The sequence below is a fragment of the Panthera tigris genome, chromosome E2, assembly GCF_018350195.1.
Source record: "Panthera tigris isolate Pti1 chromosome E2, P.tigris_Pti1_mat1.1, whole genome shotgun sequence".
In the NCBI taxonomy this organism is placed as follows: Eukaryota; Metazoa; Chordata; class Mammalia; order Carnivora; family Felidae; genus Panthera; species Panthera tigris.
This window is the reverse complement of record NC_056674.1, coordinates 56,938,911-56,952,850: the sequence shown is the minus strand read 5'-3', so window position 1 is coordinate 56,952,850 and position 13,940 is coordinate 56,938,911. Positions and strand designations below refer to the sequence as shown.

The following is a 13,940-nucleotide window of genomic DNA, read 5'->3' as shown; positions in this document are numbered from 1 at the left end:
CAAAACCAAGGGCGGCAGGGAACGGAACGAATTTGGGCGCCCCAAGCTACAATTAGCCAATCTTGCTGTTCCAAAGGCTTCCACTGTACTTGGCCAATGACCAGCTTAAAATAAGATCCCCTGGGGAGCTTGGCAGTCCCAAGCTTCAGGGGTCCCCTGCCCGCCCCGCCCCCCCCCCCCCCCCCCGCAACTCCAAGAGAAACATTAAACGATATTAAAAAAGGATGTTGTGGCTTCTCTGCTGTATCGGGGCAGGTCTGGTCACGGGGCCGCTGGGTGAGGGGTGGTAGGGGTCAGGGGTCATCCACCCCTGGGCCACAGCCAAGACCGATTGGGAGGGACAATAGTTGGTTTCCGGGCAGTATTGCTTAACTGTCTGCGATGTGCAGGGTGTTGTTCTAGCCCGGCAGGTGCTGGTGTGGTCCTGAGTAGAGAGGAAGCCGGGATGCAGGAAGTCAGACCGCAGATAATTCCAGAAGGAAATGAACTGGACCAGACCAGCATGGCTCGTGGTAAGTCCTAGGAAGGAAGAGCACAGTTTGAGGACGCCAGTGACGTGGGGACATGCTGGGGCCCAACGTGGACAGGCTTCTGAGGAGGTCTCACTCGGTTCTCCCAGGTCTTTGGGTTCCCCCAGAAGCAAACCCTGAGTCAAGGATATACGTGCACGTGGTTTATCCGGGACCCTGGTAAATACTGGCTGGAGAGAGAGAAGCGAGTCAGGGAAGGGAAGGCAGTACACCCAGGGTGTGGGATCAGCCCCACGGGCTGCTAGAGCTCAAGCCCGTCCGCACTCCAGTTGTCTGGGAGACAGTGTACCCAGGAAAACGCCAAAGGTTTATTGTATGAAAGTAAATTTCCTGTCATCCGGATGCCTATTCCGGTGTCCCAACGGGTACAGCTTCAACACTTTCTAGGACAGACCCAGAAATACCAGTTAGGGATGTTTCGTTTCCAAATACGGGAAACCCTATTCAGACTTCATTAAATAAGCAGGCAAACAGACAAAAGGAGACAGACTGGCTCTTATAACTGAAAATCCAGATGGAGTCAGGTAGGGCTTGTTCCAGGTGTTTGGCCAATGTCATCAATATCAAACAAGCTCAGATTCTCTGCATCTTCCCTCTGCCTCCCTCGGTGTGTCAGCTTCACCCCCAGGCTCCCCTCATGGCTACAAGATGGCTGCCCAAGCTCCAAGCCTCACAGCCCTCGTTCCATCAAGCCCACGGAAGACAGAGGCCTTTTGTTCCCCCAGAATCCCAAGCATGTGTTTTCATTGAGTCCTACTGGCTGAGTGGTTTACTGCCACAGCCCTGAAACAATTTCTGTGGCTACACGGATGGGTTTACTTGAGTTGGGGCTCGCCCTGGAGCCGAAGATAGGCTCAACCAATCCCGCCCAAACCACATGGCTGAGAATGGGGAGGGTGAGTCTTCCTGGAGGAAAATTGGGGCACCGTTCCAAAAGAGAAGGTGCTGGGCAGGGACCACATCATTCGGGACAATCACAGCGTCTATAGGGTGCCGGCTGCCCCCACCTTCTGCCCCATCACTTCACACACATCCCTGGATTCTCATGGTACCCTCTGAGGAAGGTATGATTATCCCCATTTTACAGACAAAGCAACTGAGGCTCAGGGAAGTTGGGTGAATAGCCCGAGTCACCTGGCCAACAGTGATGGATTCCGGATTTGAACCCAGTCTGGCTGGCTCCAGACTCTATGCTTTTTTTTTTTTTTTTTAACGTTTATTTATTTTTTTGAGACAGAGACAGAGCATGAATGGGGGAGGGTCAGAGAGAGGGAGACACAGAATCCGAAACAGGCTCCAGGCTCCCAGCCATCAGCACAGAGCCCGACGCGGGACTCGAACTCACAAAGTTGATGCCCAACCGACCGAGCCACCCAGGCTCCCCAAGACTCTCTGCTCTTAACCTCTACTTCCTACTGCCTTCCAGAAGCCCCTGTAATATATATGTATATTCGCAATGGGCTCTCTCTCACTATAGACATGGTGCTAAGATCTAATCCTCCCTGTAAGACAGTATTCCACAGGGAGGATATTCGGTCTTTGAAAGAAGCAGGCTTCCCGGTCCAGAGGGAAGTCCTGGCCCTTGGTTCTGCTCTGGGTCTCACACACTCACCAACTCAGCTCGTTGGTGGGTTTCAAAGTTTATTTATTTCGTAATCTCTGCACCCAACGTGGGGCTTGAACTCACGACTCCAAGATCAAGAGTTGCACGGTCCTCCGACTGAGCCAGCCAGGTGCCCCAAGGGTGTTAAATATCTGTCAAAAAGGCCCCGGTCTCTGAGAGTCTCCCCTGTGTGAGGCCCCCGGCCAAGACTTCATGCACCTTATTTCGTCCACGAAGCGACCTCTAACAAATGAGAACATTGAGACACGGAATGGTCCCACAGATGGTAAGGGCAGAGTTGACATTAGACACTCAGCTTTGCCAGTTCCAGGGCCTGTCCCTGTGTTACCGACCAACTGGAGGCTGTCCTTTTCCCTTCCTGCTGGGGCCGGAGGCGGAGACTGCCACAGGCTTGCCAACATCCAGTCCTCTTCCACATTTCCAGTTTCCCTGCAGGTAGGGGAGCCTCGGCCAAGGTTCCGGTTGGTGGAATGTGGTGGAAAGGGTGTGCGCCATTGTGGCACGGGGCTACACGGTCCTCTATGCTTTCCCTCCTGCCCTCACCCCACGAGCCCTGCAGATTCAGAGCAATACTCCAGGCCCTAAGCCAGGCGTCAGTAAACTACATCTGCCTCTCCTGTTTTTGTAAATAAAGTTTTATTGAAACACACGGCCCTTTCATTGCCTACAGTGCGTTGGGGGCTATCACCACAGAGCCAAGTCGTTGCAATAGAGACCGTAGGCCCACAAGTGGAAATATTTACTTTCTGGGTCTTTATGGAAAGTTTGCTGGCCCTGCCCTAAGTGGTGTGGCCCCAAGATGGCCATCTAATCCCCTGTGTCAATTGCACCAGCGGGAGAAGAGTTTTTCCCGAGTAAGCCACAGAAATTGCGGGGTTGTATGTCACAGCGTTTGGTCCACCCTGCATCCCGTTTCCTGTAGCAGCTTGTAAAGGCGTCCTCAGGTCAGAGGTCCACACCAAACCCTGGCCGCTGGCTCTGGCAGGGGTAAGGAGCCTCTGTCCCCAGTCACGTTGGCCGGGACCGACATCCACACGCGTTGTCTTCTCCACCAGTACCAACTCTAGGCAATGAAATGTTTTTCTTTCCTAATGGCCCCAAGACACTTGTTCAGTCCTGTACATACATCGCAGAGCCATCAGCCTCTGTGATGGCCCATTTTTTTTTAAGTTTATTTATTTTGGTAGAGATAGAGCAAGCGGGGGAGGTGCAGAGAGAGAGAGAGGGAGACAGAATTCCAAGCAGGCTCTGTGTCGTCAGCGAGGCTCGAACTCACCAACTGTGAGATCATGACCCGGGCCACAATAAAATGGAAAATTTCAGAATCTCGTCTGACATCATACTCGAGCACGAGGTTTCTATTCTCTCTCTGGAACCAACCCCTGTAAAGAGGACATCCTATAATTGATTCATTTCCATTCAATGCTGGTTTATCAGGGATCTTCTATGTGGGAGACCCCTGCCCGGGGACACCGGGAGAAACAAACGGGGGGCCACCTCCGGGAGCTGGGAGCAAGACAGGTCTGACAACAGCCGAGAGCCAGGCACGCCACCCTGCTACCTTCCCAGTTCAACCACGGAGATCCCCACAGACTATGGCATCAGTGGCTGACTCACTTGCGGGGGGGGGGGGGGGCTTTCTTTGAGTCGTGCCCGGCTAGATTACATCACCTCGCGATTTAAATACGGGGGCAAAACTTCACCCCCAGGGGATCAGGCCAAGAAGACATGAACAGACTCTCCATTTCCAAAGCAGCCTTCGTCATCGTCCTCGCTGTGCGAAATGAGGACTGTCTTGGGAGGAAGGGCTCGGACAGGCAGATTTATGCCACGCGGGAACAAGTGTTCCTCACTTAGCAGAACACAACAGAGTTAATGTCACTTTGAATAACTTGTTTACCCAGTGATTATGTGATGGATGGAAATCAAAAGCCTCATTGCATGAAAGTGCAGCGTGGGGTGGCTACTGTCGGCACCGCCGGGGTACAAGAAGTCAATCAATTTAAATTATCTCCTGGGGACAACAACGTGTAATAAACGGGCTAATTAATAGGCTTGGGTGTTTTAAAAATCCTCTCGTCCCTGAAAACAGTAACCAAGAGAAATCATTATTTCAGAGTCGGCCCCTGAGAAGTTTTCTTTTAGAGAAATAATGCCTAACGGGTAAATTACCCAGCAGTTTCCTCGGGCAAATAAGATAACCGGAGCTTACCTGGCTTTGGGGCCTCCCCCCTGCTTCAAACTTCCCTGGGCACAAGCGCATTCCTGAGCACCAGGGGCCAAGGCAGCCCCTCCCCACCCACCCCCTCCCCTCCCCACTCACCCCCTCCCCTCCCCTCCCTTCCTCCTTCCCTACCCCTCCCTTTCCCTCCTTTCCTCCTCCCCTTCCCTTCCCTCCCTGCTCCTCTCCTCCCCTCCCCTTCCCTCCCTGCTCCTCTCCTCCCCTCCCCCTCCCCCCAGCAGCTTCCTGGGTGTTCTGCAATCACACCAGCTGAACCACTTTCTTTCAACTGCACCTCCCACCTCGAGACCACCACCAGGCAGCCCTCCTGATTACTTGTCTAGATGCGGTGACCCAAGTACACTGAGGTTAAGTGGCTGGCAGAGGCCACACACACCCAGGGGCAGAGGGGTGGTCCGGAGGGAGGGGACACCATGCCAGGATTTCAGCATCAGCACTGGCCTGGCCCCGTTGACCCAGCTTTCCAAGGCCCACCCGGGGGAGCAGTCTGTGGTCCTGAGCCTTAAAAGGGCTGTGGGTGCGGGGAGCCTCGGGCCGCAGGGTGTGTGGGGCCGGGGAAGGGGGGGGGGCGGCATGATTTCAGCCATCCCTGGCCCCAGGTCTCCAGACGTCCCAGTGGCCCGTGCACCTGTTCCGTGGACACTGTCCAGGCTGGCGGGGTGCCCAGGTGTCCAGACACGTGCAGGTGCGAGGATGGTCTTCCCTCCCGAGGCCCTCAGGGCACCTGAGAGCCCCCCCTCCGCGGGCTCCCTGCAGCCCCCTGGAGGGAAAGCGAGGAAAAACGCCCACCAGGCCCTGCTAGGTCCGCAGGCCCAGGCAATCCCTCCATTCACCCAGGCGGAACAGCTGGGGCAGCACCGAAGGAGCCCTGCTCTGCACGACCCCCTCCGTCAGCTCCCCAGGGCTGCCATAACAAGTACCCCACCCTCGGTGACTTAGACAGTTATTCCCTCCCGGCTCTGGAGGCCGGAAGTCGGAGGTCAAGATGCCGGCAGGGGCTGGTTCCTTCCGGAAACTCTGGGGACAAAACCAGCCCGCGCCTCCCTCCCGGTTCTGGTAGCAGCTGGCCATCCTCGGCGTTCCTTGGCTTGTGGTCCCAGCGCTGCCGTCTCTGCGTCCGTGTCCACCCGGCCTCCTCCCTCTGTGTGTCTGTCTCCTCTTAGAAGGACCCCAGTCATGGGATTTAGGGTCCCCAGTCCCGGCCTCCCCTGGAGCAGGCAGGCAGGACTGAGCCACAGCTGGCACCACAATAAAGTGACTCTGTGTTTACAAAAACCACAGGCCCAATATGGAGTCGCTTAGCCTGAGTTCCCACACCGAGGTTTGGGGTTTAATTCATAATCTCACGGCAGTTTCACTCTCCCTAGAAAGGTAGCCTTAACTGGTCAGTCAGGAATTTTTCAACCAGAGCCAGTGAGTCGGCGACCTGGGTCCTCTCTACCCCCCAAAGAAAGAGGAGGTAATCCGAATGATAAGACACTTTGCTTCTGCCCCTAGAAAGTTCCATGCCTGGGATAATCCTTTTTTGTTTTTTTTGTTTGCTAATAACATTCTTGCTCTTCCCCTCCTTGTAGAAAAACTTTCCATCTTGTCCAACTCCTTGGAAGCCCTCTCTGCTTGCTAGGGGGCCCCGCCCCACTCATAAATCTGGAAGCGAGAGGGCTGCAGGTGACCCCCTCCTCCCCAAAAAAGCCCAGCAACAGCTAGAATCCCCCAGAAACTGCACTTTTATTTAAGTCCCGGTGTGCCGTAGTCCCCACCCCCCACCCTGTAGGCCCCTCCCTGTAACCCCAATTTCTCCCATGCATCCCCCCCAGCGCCCCGTGCACCCCCCCCCCACCCTTCCCCAGAGACAGCAGGGTCCAGCTTGGCTCGGGGACCTCGTCCGCTTCAGCAGGTCGGTTTCAGTCTCTGAATTTGTCCACGAGTGGTTTTGAGGGCCAAGCCCCCAGGCCCTGCTGGTCCAGGAGGAGAGACAGCTGCCTGCGAGCATCCTGGTAGGGTCCGGCCTAGGACAGGACAGGAGAGTTGGGGGGCACGTGCCTGCTGGGGGTGCGGGACCGAGGGGCTACAGGGGTGGGCAAGGCGCTGACCTTGGCTGCCTCGTAGGTCTTCAAGGCCAGGAGGCAGGACTTCCCGAGAGCTCTGGCAGCCTGGCGGAAGGCCCGGAGAAAGGCTGCCTTGCAGAGGCGGGAGGGAGGCCCGAGGGAGGTCCTGGAGTTGGAGAGAGGAGGTGTGAAAATCCCAGATGGCAGAAAGACTATCAGGCCCGCACCACGCCTCTCCTGCCACCTCCTTTCTCGCCCTGGTGATCTTGGGTTCGCGGGTGTCACAGGGTGGGTAATGGAAGCACCGGCCACGGTCCCAGAGCTAGGACTACAACCAAGCTGGGGACCAGATATACTCTCCCTCCCCGTGGGCAGGGAGACAGGGACCCCTCACCACCAGCCCGTCCATCGGCCTTTCTTACTCGGCCTTCACACGCCCGGTGGCCACATCCACAACCTCAACGTCGGTGTCCCCCAGGCTCCAGTTGAGGCTCAGGCCATGGCAGGCACTGGGGGTAGGATCCGAGGGGGCCACAGGGGGCCCTGCAAACAGGTGCAGCGTGGTACGGGCATAGGGCCCCAAGACCCCGTCTAGGTTGGGCCGGGTGTGGATGGCCCTGCTCAGAGTTGGGGGGTCGTGGCAGGGGTCGGCTGTGGGGACAGAGGCACGGAACGAGGTCTGAGTCACACACACCCCATCCCGAGCCCACCTTCCACCCTCACCACAGCTCCCCCCCCCCGCCCCCTCCCCCACCAGGGCCTCACCCAGGACAAGGCTGGTGGCATAGAGGGGAGGCAGGAAGTGGGCGAGCAGGGCGCCACCCAGCCCTAGCACGACCCAGCGTGCCAGCTTGTCGCTGGTGGAGAGGCAGCCCACGTGGGTGTCGCGCAGGGCGGGCGCTACGTAGCTCACGGGCCTCAGCTCCCCGCAGATGTGGGCCTGCATGCGGGAGGACGGGCTGTGCAGGAGGCTGCCCTCAGCGGACGGTGGGAGGCTGCAGGGGGGCAGGGGGAGCGCAGGCACCGGACGCGAGTCAGGGCTGTCCTCCTAGCCCCCCCATCCTGCCCTCCCCGATGCAGGCAGACCGAGGGACCCCCCCCACCCCGGACCCCCAACATACTAGATGTCACGAGCAGCTCCCTTGGGGGTGTTGCTGATGTACAGGTGCAGGAAGATCCGGGGCTTGAGGGCAAAGGGGGGCCCGGGCCCAGGCTGGGGGGCCAGTACCGACCGTTCCTTGCCCTTAGGGCCACCCTGTGTCGCCAACAGGAGCTGCCTGAACAAGAACCTGGGAGAGGCAGGTGGCGAAGCAGCTGGGGCCGTGGGGCCCCGCATCCTGCCCCGGGGCTGCCCCCGAGTGCCTGCCCTGCCCGCCCCTCACCTGCGCAGGGCCCGGCGGGCCACCACCAGCCCGTGGCCGTCGTGGAGCTGCCGGCCCGAGAACTGCAGCCGGCGGGCACAGCTGCTGCTGCCTGTACCCAGCGCCACCAGCTGGTAGACCTCCTTGGCGTGGCCCCTGGCGCCGGGGACCTCTGTAAGGCGAGGGGGCAGAGACGTGCCAGCCAAGGCGGGGGGCCCAGGAGGGGGGTGGGGGCTGCAGGCTGCGGGGCGGGGCAAGCCCTACCTCTCTCCAGGATGACCGCAGCCACAGTGCCCTTACAGGCCCAGTATGGGGAGGTCTTGTCCACCAGACGGTCAAAGCCGGCACTGACCACGGCCGCGCAGCGCTGCTCGTGGGTCAGGATGTTCTCTGCACGTGGGGGGGGAGGGGGGAGGTGGGGGCCCCGCAGGCTGTGCCCCTCTCCTCACCACGGGGGCCGGGTCAATGGGGGCCCACCTACCTACACTCAGAGGATCGAGTGGAAGCCTGCTGGGGGTCTCTGGGGACTCTGGAAGAGAGACAAGGGGGCAGGGTGCCATGGGTACCAGCGCCTGCCCTCCGGTTTTTTGTCCTTCTGGAAGCCAAGAAGTTCCATCGGTGGGAGTGTGATCGGATCATCTTCCAGAAACCCCAAATTCCTGGGCTGCCCCTGGCCGGCCGGCTGGCCCGCCCTGCACCCCCAGGGTGGGGGGCAGGCTTCAAAGGAATTAGGGCAGGGGTCAGCTCACATCCCGCGCCCCGGCTCCCCACAGGCCAGGTCCTGATGCCCAGATGGTCTCTGCGACACCCCAACCGTGCACACGCCCCCACTGGGGTCACCGGCCCCCCTCACCTGGGCTCCCCAGCTGACTCCGGATGTAGCGGAGGGCGGAGAGCGCCGCCTGCTGTCTGGCCTCCGGCTTGCTGCTGGCCTTGACCGAGGGGCAGAGCAGGCCATCCACCTCTGCGCACGCGGAGAAGGGGAGGCAGGGGTCTGAGGAAGGAGGGAGGGGGGTGAAGGTGCGAGCCCACGGTCCGTCCCCCAGGGGGCCCACCTGAGCCACGGCCCCCCTCAGCCGCTTCCTCCTCACCCCACCCCTACCCTCACTGCCCCCTACTGGCCGTCGGGCAATTTTGCCACAAAAGAAAACCACGAAAAATAAAAGAGGGGGGCATTCACTACAAACGACATAATGACACGTGAAAAATGAGTAGCAATATTAAAAAGACTATCGCAAAATACAACACGTTTGAATGCACTCCAAACGTGCAGTGTGGATCCACGGCAGTCCTGCACGAGGAACGGATTTCGTTCTGGGGACCGTGGCCAAGGGCTTGTGTTCAAAGCCCCGCGTTCACGCACGGCATCAAATGGTTTTATTTGCTCGCCGATTCTGCTCCTCGGTCGGCAGCACGCTTTCTCTTTCTTGGCTAAAACGTCTTCCTTCTTTAAGAGAGGAATCCGTTTCCAAGTACCGGGCTGCCTGCGACTAGCCGAGGTCGGGACTCCTGTTGCGGGAGCCTTAGCGCAGAGATTCACTCCCTGTGGGAGGACATCCGGAATGCCCCCTGGCGGGTGCAGGAGGAGCCCTGGCATCGGAGAAGCTTCTGGGGCCGGATTGACCACAATGGGGCAAGTGAAGACACCTGGCGGACCACCCCCCCCCCCACAACCCCGCCTGCACTCAGGCCTCCCCCCCCAGCTAACGGTGCCCATGGTGGGACAGAGCACAGGCCTCCCGGTGCACCCCTTGGTGCAGCCAAGGACAGGAGGTTACCACGTGCGCTCGTGCCCAGAATCATAACCTGAACCCGGTCCTGGGGAGACACATAAACCCAAATGGTAGGACTTTCCACGAAACCACCAGCCTTTAGTCTCCAAAAACATCAATTTTCCTGGAGACAAAGACGGGCCGGGGAGTGGTTTCACATAAAAGGAGACTGAAGAGACGTGGCAGCTCCACGACAGGTCACGCCGCCGCGTGCGAAAATGGTTATTACCGAGACAACCGGCAAAACGCGGGTGTGAGTGGTCGTTAGGTTACAACATTACATCAGTGTTCTCGTTCCCGAATTTGATCACTCACCGTCGTTATGTAAACTAATGTCCTTGTTCTCAGGAAATACACTTAGGCATTCAAGGGGTAAACTAACTTTGGTCAGAAAAAAAAATAATGTATTTATAGATACATTAAGAGGGGGAGAGAGAGACATCCACAAAACGAAACGAAGGTGGAAAGGCTAACTGGATCTCGGTGAAGAGCTTCTAGGAGCTCTTCCTTACTATTCCTTACAATGTTACCAAATAAAAGCTAGAACTAAAAACAGCGCCCACCCACATAAACAAGGGGCAGGGGTATCCTAAGCAGAAGGGAGAGGCGATATAACCCAGTGGTTCACACAGTGCAAATGGGCTACAGCCTCTCTGGCCTCAGCCTTCCCGTCTGTAACGTGGGGACAAGACCATGCCTCCCTTAAGGAGTAGTCATGAACGCTCAATGAGTTCATGTGGCCGAAGCCCTTCCAACAGGGGCCTGGCTCATGGCCCAGGACCCAGGAAGGTGAGCTATGATCGTCTGTGCTGAACTCGTCTTCTTATTTTCTGCATTCTTGATGCTTCTGAATTTGGGGCTTTGATCCTTGAGACTGCCTCTCCTAGGACTGGCTAACTCCTAGAGAGGACAAACCACTTCCCTGCAAACGCACCTCTGACACAGAAACCAACCAATCCAGAGCTCATACCCCGGCCACCAACCCTAGATCACCCCACGGACAGGTACTGGGCAAGTAGGGATCCCCTCATAAGCCCAAAACTTACTCAGTGCCTTGCTTTGCACAATCCTAGGCTTACCCAGCGTGCCTACCCTGTCTCAACCATTCCTTCCCAAGAAAACCCCAACAAAGGCCCTGCGTTTTTCTCCCCCCCCCCCTTCTGCCTCCCAACCAGTTCTGGTCCTGTCCCCTGTGGCCCTATGTGGCGAGGTCTGTCTCCTTTTCCTACGGATCTGAACTTCTTCCTCTTTGACAGTCATTTCCACGCCTGCTGCCTTACCACCCATGATGAAAAGAAGACCCAAGTACGTTTTTAATACGGACCTTTTGGGCTATTCACTTGGGGTTCTCTTCGGCAGTTGTACAAACGCACCCAACAGCTGGACAGATAACTCTCTTACCATCTCCTTAGAAACTGGGAATGCTCTGGCATAAGGGAACCTGGTTTTGGGACCTGGGGTCCTGCTCTGTGTGTCTGTGTCGGAGGTGGGGGGGGGGTGGGATACACTGAGAAAGAGGAAAGGACAGGGTAAGGAATACAGCTCCATCCAGGGCTGCCATGATCACACTGGGCTTGAGAAGTCACTCTGGGAGCTACAATGTCGGCATGGCAACTATAATTGCATGGACTTGGCCCTCAGAAAAAAACAGTGCAGAAAGGCTGGGTGACCTGGGCCAAATCCCTTAACCTGTCGGAACTTTCAGAGGGCGACTTGCTGAGACCTCGCCAGTTGGATGTCTGGGGGGGGCTCACAGCAGGTCTCCAGCAGGCGGGCTCCAGGCTCAGGCCCAGCTCACGGTCCCTCCTCCACCCAGGGAGCGCTGCGATCGCGGGCCTCGGGGCCTCACCTGCCGTCTGGTCCTCTCGGAAGACCAGGGAGACGCCCAGACTGGCTGCATACTGCGTGAGCAAGGCCACGGCCTGGCCCGGCGGCGGGTCCTTGAGCTGCAGGCCCAGCTGTCCGGCCGCCTTCTGGAGGTCCCCGGCGGGCCCTGCGGGCAGGACAGAGACCCTGGGGGACCTCCCCATCCGTGCCCCCAAGTCTTCCCGTGCCCGGGCTGCCCCCAGCTCCCTGACTCCGGTCCCCGCCCTGGGCCCACCGTCCAGTGCTGCCGAGGCCTGGGGCTGCCCGTCCCTGTCGTCGTCGTTCTCCGCACTGGGGGCGACCGCGGGCTCCCAGGGGTCTTGGCCCAGGCTGGCTGAGGGCTGCCAGGGGCTGGGCCTGGGGTTGATTTGCAACGACGCCGCCAGGCGAGGCTTCCTGCGGCCGCCGTCATCCGTGCCTGGGGCGGCGCTGGCTGTTGAAGCCATGGCTGAACGCGGGGACCTGAGGGGACAGCTGACCCAATCTCGCTCTGACTGCGCCCTTTTACGCGCGTTGGCGCGGCTTCACGTGAGGAGCACGGGGCTCGGCGGACTTTGCCTGGCAAGCCCCGCCCCCACCTCGCTGCTGGCCAATGAGAGCCTGCAGGGCTATGTCGGACAGCCTGCCCAGCCAATTGGAAGGCCAGCCTCCTGGATTTCAACGGCCAGGATGCGGGGCCCCGGTTGAGCGATCTCGCCCTTCCTGGGCGGGGGGACTTCAAGCAAGGAGTCGGGAGGGGAGGAAGGAGAGCGAGGTTCCCGTTACGTGTTCTGCCAACCCCGAGTGGTCCTGGAAGTGAAAACCAGGGAAGGGGCCTGGGGATGCGCATGCAAAGCCTCACCCTTGCTCCCGCCCCAAGATGCCCCCAACTACACTCATCACACCAGACCGCCCCCAACCAATAAACTTGCGTGAGTCCTTAGGTGTTATCAATCAGAGCAGCTGCCCAGCATCTGAAGGATCTACTTTGGAAAACTTCACTGGAGGCCTTCCCCAAGCCTCTAGCCACAATTAACCATTTGGCAACCCCGGCTTCCCCCCCCCCCCCCCGAAGGAGTTTTAAGTTGACTTGTAAAACTACCACGGGACAGTAGATAAGGGACTAGGGATGAAGGAAAACTAGCAAAAACAAGATGAAGTTAGGGATGAGGACAATTTACACACGGTCTATGATGCAGTACGCAATTGTTTTAAGGGGCCACAAATTTAACTGAGTCTTACCGGAGCCAGCGAACAGGAAAATGTGACCACTCGGTTCACAGTCCGGAAGATCTGTCGCCGTTGCTGCTGCTGCTATTGATTGCCACCTTTGGGTCTGACGGTGCTAACCAGGGAGCGTGGATGCTGGGGCAAAGAAGGAACAGTTGGTGGATCCAGGGACGTTTGACCTGGGAAGACGGGCAGGAAAGATTCACGCGCACTGGAGAAAAAGTTCTCAGACACTTAGACTGAAATCAGACCCTTAGAAATTGATCTTTTAAAAATAATCGTTCTCAGGGATCCTGGGTGGCTCAGTCGGTTAAGCATTTGAATCTTGATTTCAACTCAGGTCATGATCCCAGGGTCCTGGGATATGTCGGGTTCCACACTGCGTGTGGATCCTGCTTGGGATTCTCTCTCTCCCTCCCTCTCTGCCCCCCCCCCCCCCCGGCTTGTACTCTGTCCTTCTCTCTCAAAATAAACATTTAAAAAATATAAAAAAAATAAAAATAATGGTTCTCAAAGTGTGGTGCCTGGATCAGCATCACCTGGGAATTCATTAGAAATGCAAGTTCTCGAATCACATCCCAGACCTACTGAACCAGAAACTCTGGGAGTGGGGCCCAACAAACTGGTTTGATAAGCCCTCCAGGGGATTTTGTTGCACGCTCAAGCTTGAGAGCTATTGGGTTAAGATAATGGTAAGATTTATGATTGCATGGTAGTTCTTACAGTGTGACCCCCCCCCCCCCCCCCACCACACACACACACACAAGGGCAATCAGCATCCACTGGGAATTTAGCAATGCAAATGATCGGGTTCCACCCCACCCAGTAACTGTTTTACATGCCGGTCAAATGATGCCATGGAAGCTAGAACTTGAGAAGCAATGCTTAGAGCTAATATTTGCTTGACCACTGGGATTGTTTCATTAACTCTAGGGGTACCTGTATCGCTGGTTATAAAGCCTGCTTTATACATCAGATGTGAGGACAATTCTTTGGATTTCTACTCACTGATGCAGCGCTTGGTTCATAGTAAGTGCTCCGTACTCAGGAAGTGTTTGTTGAATGAATTAATTTAATACTGAACAGCAAGCCTGCAGAGAGGGGATTCGAATCCGCATCAAACCGGCCTTCATTGCACGGACCCGAGGGGACGGTATATACTTCTACTGTCCGAGGTGCCGCCTCCATGACCATTCTCCCTCCACCCGGGAGGTGGCGCTCCGCGGCGGCCGCGCAGGCCAGGCTGGGAGGCGGGACTTCCTGCCTTCAAGGGAGCACTTCCGGCCCG

At 57.6% G+C, this 13,940-nt stretch overlaps 1 protein-coding gene across 4 annotated transcripts; it reads right to left on the bottom strand.

The window, feature by feature from the left end:
* Positions 1-6,236: 6,236 nt before the first annotated feature.
* On the bottom strand, positions 6,237-13,883 carry ADAD2 (adenosine deaminase domain containing 2). 4 transcript variants are annotated; one of them, XM_042970303.1, is made up of 13 exons: positions 13,661-13,883; positions 12,665-12,831; positions 11,679-12,232; positions 11,427-11,570; positions 8,659-8,799; positions 8,287-8,334; positions 8,070-8,195; positions 7,827-7,977; positions 7,566-7,733; positions 7,210-7,439; positions 6,867-7,095; positions 6,490-6,610; positions 6,237-6,405 (listed from the first exon to the last, which is right to left on the bottom strand). In XM_042970303.1, the coding sequence occupies exons 3-13, from the start codon at positions 11,887-11,889 to the stop codon at positions 6,301-6,303; spliced, it is 1,674 nt and encodes a 557-aa protein (XP_042826237.1). In that variant the 5' UTR covers positions 11,890-12,232; positions 12,665-12,831; positions 13,661-13,883; the 3' UTR covers positions 6,237-6,300. The 4 variants fall into 4 exon arrangements, with proteins under 4 accessions (XP_042826237.1, XP_042826234.1, XP_042826236.1 ...); XM_042970300.1 differs by having other exon boundaries at positions 11,427-12,232; XM_042970302.1 differs by having other exon boundaries at positions 11,427-11,905.
* Positions 13,884-13,940: the final 57 nt, after the last annotated feature.